Below are 5,193 nucleotides of genomic sequence, written 5' to 3'. Positions count from 1 at the left end.
GATGCTCTTGGGAAGGGTGCACTGCTCTTGGTTTTCTTCCAGCGCTGTTGTCTGTATGGGAAAATGCAGCCTGGGCAGATCACAGTGCTGGTGGATCCAAGTGGGGATTGTCAGAGGGGTGCAAAGCCAGAGAGTGTGGATTTATTTAAAAATAAATAAATGCAAGAGTGTTCATCTGCCTCCTACCTGCAGTGTCACCCTGTGCTTGGAGGTTGTGCCTACAGCTACGGTTTGGGAACAAGTCTTCTCTTTAGGTGGGTCCCCAGTCACGTGGCTCTGCGAGCACGGAGATTCAAGGGAAAGCATTGGGAGCATTACAGCTGAGGGGCCGTGTGCTGGACAGAATCCTTCCACCTGAGCAGTCCTTGCAGGAGACAGTCTGACCCGGGAGCCGGCAACTGGGCTCAGCGGCTCCGAGTGTTGGGTGAGGATCAAAAAGCTGCCCCAGCTGTAAATCTCTCACCTGCCATCTTCCTTACCGGAGCTTGTGGCCATTCCTCTGAGGTCGGCCCCAGGTCAGGATTTCTCCTGTCTCTTTAGCCCCCAAACCTGGAGATTTTTGTCTTATCTTTGACGCCATCTTGACACCGAAAACAAATTATGACCCAATTACCCCTCCCGAGAGGGGCTGGGGCTACCTTAAATGGCCACAACTGTCAGGCGCTTCCTTAAGAGCAGGTCATTACTGGGGTGCAGGCTGGGGAGGGGGCAGTGACAGGATGGGGAGGGGGGGGAAAGGGGTAAAGGGGACCCTCCTCTTGGCATAGGGTCTCCTCCTGCATGGAGACATCCCATCCTGTGCTGGCTGAACTGCATTCAACCTGCAGGCCAGGGCTCACTGCTGGTGGGTGCAGGCTGCATGGTACAGGGGCTGCCCCCACCCTGCCCTGCATCATCATCCCCATCACCCTGCATCTGCCCTGGCCCTGGCCGTGACCTTTGGGGGGAGCTGCCGCTGGGGCTGAGGTTGACTCTGCTGCAGTGCAGGTCACCAAAGCCCTGAGTTTTTTAAAAAATCCTTTTGCTTTTTCTCTTTCAGTGCTCTTAAAGCACAGCTCTGCTGCCCTGTGTGCCCGTGTGCCTCTTGCTGGAGGCTGCAGCAGCGCTGAGCTGAGTTCCAGCCTGCTGATGGTACCTACAGGTACCCCATACATCTCCCTGTGCTGTGCTGCTGCATCGGTGCCGCTCCCCTTCCCACACTGTGCACAGCACCCCCTGATCTCACCGTTTTGCTCCAGGTCCCCTTTTGCTCCTGGCTGAGCTGGGGCTGCAGTTGGGTGTTTCTTTCTTACTTTTTTTTTTTGTCAGATTGGTATTTTATTTGGCTCCATACTGTCTACTGAGCTGTCCAGCGTAACCCTTCCGTCGCTGCTTCTGAGATAAGAGCGGGCTCCCTGGAGATCAGATAAACAGGCCCATAAATACCTACAACAACAAGGAGCGGGGCAGAAATATGCAAAAGGACGAGAGGACTCTTCCAAGCCCCAGAGATGCAGGGATGGGGTGAAAAGGACCCGACAGCGCTGCTGCCCAACTCCTATCCCTGTGTCTGGTCAGGGTCTGCTCCGCCATTCCCGGTGGTTGCATCCCAGTGGAGGCACTGCAGCACGTAGGGTGCTGCCCCGGGGTGTTTGCTTCTGCCCGAGCTGCCGCAGCCCCGTGCTGGGAGCTGTCGTGTCCCAGCAGCACCAAGTTCACGGCAGGGTCGAGTGGGAGGTGTGCCATCAGGTGGCCAAAAATGCAAAGCTGACGGCCCAGCTGCCACTCGGTACGTGTTGCTGGGTGGGAAAGGGGATGCTTGAGGTAGGAGCTGCACGCAGCTGCCTGCCCGCTGTCAGGACGTCCTGCAGCTGCTGTTCCCCAGCTCAACAATCCCTGCACGCTGGGCTGCTCGCACACACACAGCCCATCTGCACCACAGGAGCACAGGAAACGTGTAGCATTCGTTTTTGTGATCTAATCTCACTGAACAATCTCCTTGATCTGGACGTGGAAACAGAGAGCATTTTTACTCGGAAATCCACAAAGACATGAGGGAGGTGTGCGTGGCACTGATGTCCCAGATGCTGTCTGCCAGTAGGCACTGCGCTCCCAACAGCAGTGCTTGAGGAGCTGCACCGACAGTGCCGGGCATCCCACTGCCAGAACTGGAAACCCACGGGAGAAACAGCAGCAGAGGTTTTTGGGAGGGCTGCAGGCACAGTGTGCCCAGGCTGCCGGTGATGGGAGCTCAGTGCTGGGTCCGGAGACACTGCTGCACGACCCCTGTGCAGCACAGCTGTCCCCGCATCCATCACCCTTCCTCCCCCAGCCCACACTATGGGGCAGCCCCGTGCGATGCCTTATGGTGAGGGAGAGTGGCTGGAACGTGTGAGCAGGAGCTCGGGCTGCACCATCGTGGCACAGAGTGTCCAGAGTCAGCTTAGGAGCGTTACAAAGCAGCCCCGTAAGGAACGGTGAAACTCAGCCTTAAACAGGACACTGGCAGCCACTCTTCTGTACATTTTCTTCCTTCTTTTTTTTTTTTTTAATTTTTTTTTTAAATTCTTTTTGTTTTTACAGGGCCCCCTCCCTGTTTAACTCGCAGAACCGATGCCACGCGGAACTTTGTCTAATGCGAATCCAAAGCAGCGCAGCGGGAGGATGGCTCTGCTCGGGCACACAGCCGCGGTGGGGCTGGAGGGGCCGGGGCTGCATCTCACAGCCCGCTGCTTTCCTTACACCATCCGTACCCACAGCGCGGCCATCCGGATCCGGGCACACGCACAACGTGATCCTTAAACCAGCGATCCTCATAGGAACATCTGCGATTTATAGGTGTTGCATCTTTGTTGATTTACTTTAGTGAAATAGAAGCTAGAATGTTCCCCGCTAAGCCCTCGTATTAACCCCACCATGAATTTACGCCGTTCCCATCCTGGTTTCGCCCCGAGCAGCCCAAAGAGCCTTGTCTGAGAGGCTGCAATGAGGAGGTTTGGGGTTTTGTGGAGGGCTCAGCCCTGCCATAGCGCTGCGAGGAGCTGTGCGGGGAGCTGCCGAGTGGGGAGAGGAATGGGAACCGCGGCGCTGCGATGGAACGGAGCCCGCGGTGCCGCCCCGCACACAGCGCTGCGGGGCATCTCAGAACCACGCGCCGGGCGGGGGCTGCAGGACGGGGAACTGCAAAAAACGCCCCGCTGCCCCGTCCGACAACCAACGCCGCGGTTCTGCAGCCGGCGGGGAAGGAGGAGCGGGCGGACCCGGAATCGTTTGCATAAAGATTAAATTTTATTGTTATTAATTTTTTTTTTTTAATTATTCCGGTCTGGGGGTTTTTTGTTTGTTTGTTTGTTTGTTTTGTTTTAAATACGTGGTGTGGCGCGCCCGGTCCCTCGGGAAGTGGTCATGCAGAGCTGAGGTAGAACGCCCGGCCCAGGCGCGGTCCCGGAGGCACCTTAGGTAGTTTCAACGCAGTCTCTCGGCCGCGGTCGGGGTTTCTCCGCTATTCCAACAGCGAACGAACAACACCGATCCCACCCGGCCCGGCTCGGGCGGGGGCTGCGGGCGGCGGGGGGAGCGGGGATGGCTTCAAAACGGGGACGGAGCCCGGGGAGACGAGGGGGGGGTTGGGGGGGGGGGGGGAACGGCGGCACCCGGCCCCGCTGTGCCCCCCCCGCTCCTCCCCGACGGCATTGCACATGGAGCGGGGCTCAGGGGTTCAGTTCCAGAGCCCAGACCTGCTGGGGCCAACCGGTGCGGCCCTTCAGCTTCTTCTCGCCGTGAGCCAAAGGCTGCGAGTACACCTCGGGCTGCTGCGGAGAAAAGAGCAGTGAGGAGAGGAGAGCCGGGCCGAGCAAAGCGGCCCTTAGCAGCCCCGGGATAGGGAGCCTGCGCTTTTCTCCTTTTTTTCTTCTATGATTATTATTCGTAATATCACGGTTGCTGTTAGTGTTATGACTGCCGTTATAGTTATTATTGCCATTACGGTACGATGCGATCTGTTCCTCCCGAAACGGACGGGAGAGCCGCGGCCACCCCGCTCCAATCCGGCCCGGCTGATGGGGAAGGAAAGACCGCCGCGATGTCAGCCCTCGGGCCGCTGCCCCGCGCAGACCGCGCGAATCCCGACCTTTCCTCCACCGAAATCCCCAACGTTATTCTGTTTCTTTTTTTTCCTTTTTTTTTTTTTTTTTTTTTTCCTTTTTTAAGGGGAAAAGCAATTCCCCAGCAACGCCGGGAGCGTTTTCCCTCAGCCCCGCCGCTCCCGTCGGGCAGCGCAGGGGAAGGGCCGCGGCCGCCGCTTACCGTCTCCCGTTTCCTCTTGTTCTCTCGGCCGTCGGCCTTCTTGAGCTCGGCCTTGAAGCCCTCGGGCTCTCCGGGCTGGCTGTCCCTGGCCAGCACCTCCATCAGGTAGGCGATGTAGCTGGTGGCCAGGCGCAGCGTCTTGATCTTGGACAGCTTGGTGTCGGCGGGCACGTTGGGGATGCACTCGCGGAGCTCAGCGAAAGCGCTGTTGATGCTCTCCGTTCTCCTCCTCTCCTTTTTGGGACCCCCGACCCCTTTCCTTCTCCCCAAACGACCGCTGAGCGCTTCCAGCCTGCCCGCTCCTCCGGATCCGAACTCGGCGGGGCCGTACGCGGTGCTCTGCCCGTGGAGCTCCGGGGTCACCTCGGCCGGGTTCAGCACCCAGCCGGGGAAATAAGCGCGCTCCTGGTGGCAGCGAGCCGCCGGCCCGAAGAGGAAGGGCTCGTGCAGCATGTGATGATGGTGGTGGTGGTGGTGGTGCTGGTAGCCCCCCACCAGGTTCATGGTCCGTCGGGGCCCCGCGGGGCTCAGCACCGCGCCATGGCCGAGCTGCGCTGCGCTCCTCCGGGCGGGCGGCGGGGCCGGGGCTGCGGCGTTGGAGGCGGTGGTGCCTTTGGGCTTTGGGTTGTTTCGTTGTTGGCTGGGTTGTTTTTTTTTTTTTCTTTTCTTTTTTTTTTTTTTTTCCTTCTTCTTCTTCTTTTTTTTTTTTTTTCTCTTTTTTTTTTTTTTTTTAACCCTTTCTGGAGCCTCCCGGCTCTGCCTTTATATAGGGCCGGGGCTCCCCCCGCCGAGGAACCAATGGGCAGGGGAGGATGCTCGGGGGCCCCGGGGGGAGCGGAGGGGCGTTTTATTCGGTCTCACACCTCCGCCGTTCGCTCTCCTCCCTCCCTGCGTGGAAAAAGGGGCGAG

General features: G+C 58.6%; 1 protein-coding gene across 1 annotated transcript; it reads right to left on the bottom strand.

Annotated features, from left to right (window-relative positions):
• Window positions 1-3,689: 3,689 nt before the first annotated feature.
• HAND1 (heart and neural crest derivatives expressed 1) lies at window positions 3,690-4,788 on the bottom strand (the record flags this gene model as incomplete). The annotated part of the gene is made up of 2 exons (XM_079542170.1): window positions 3,690-3,791; window positions 4,285-4,788. 2 exons carry the CDS (start codon window positions 4,786-4,788, stop codon window positions 3,690-3,692), a joined length of 606 nt encoding a protein of 201 aa, XP_079398296.1.
• Between the last annotated feature and the right edge of the window lie 405 nt (window positions 4,789-5,193).

This window comes from Tetrao urogallus, assembly GCF_951394365.1.
Source record: "Tetrao urogallus genome assembly, chromosome: 14".
Lineage (NCBI taxonomy): Eukaryota > Metazoa > Chordata > Aves > Galliformes > Phasianidae > Tetrao > Tetrao urogallus.
Note: the sequence above shows the minus strand (reverse complement) of the source record. Positions and strands in the feature narration are given on the sequence as shown.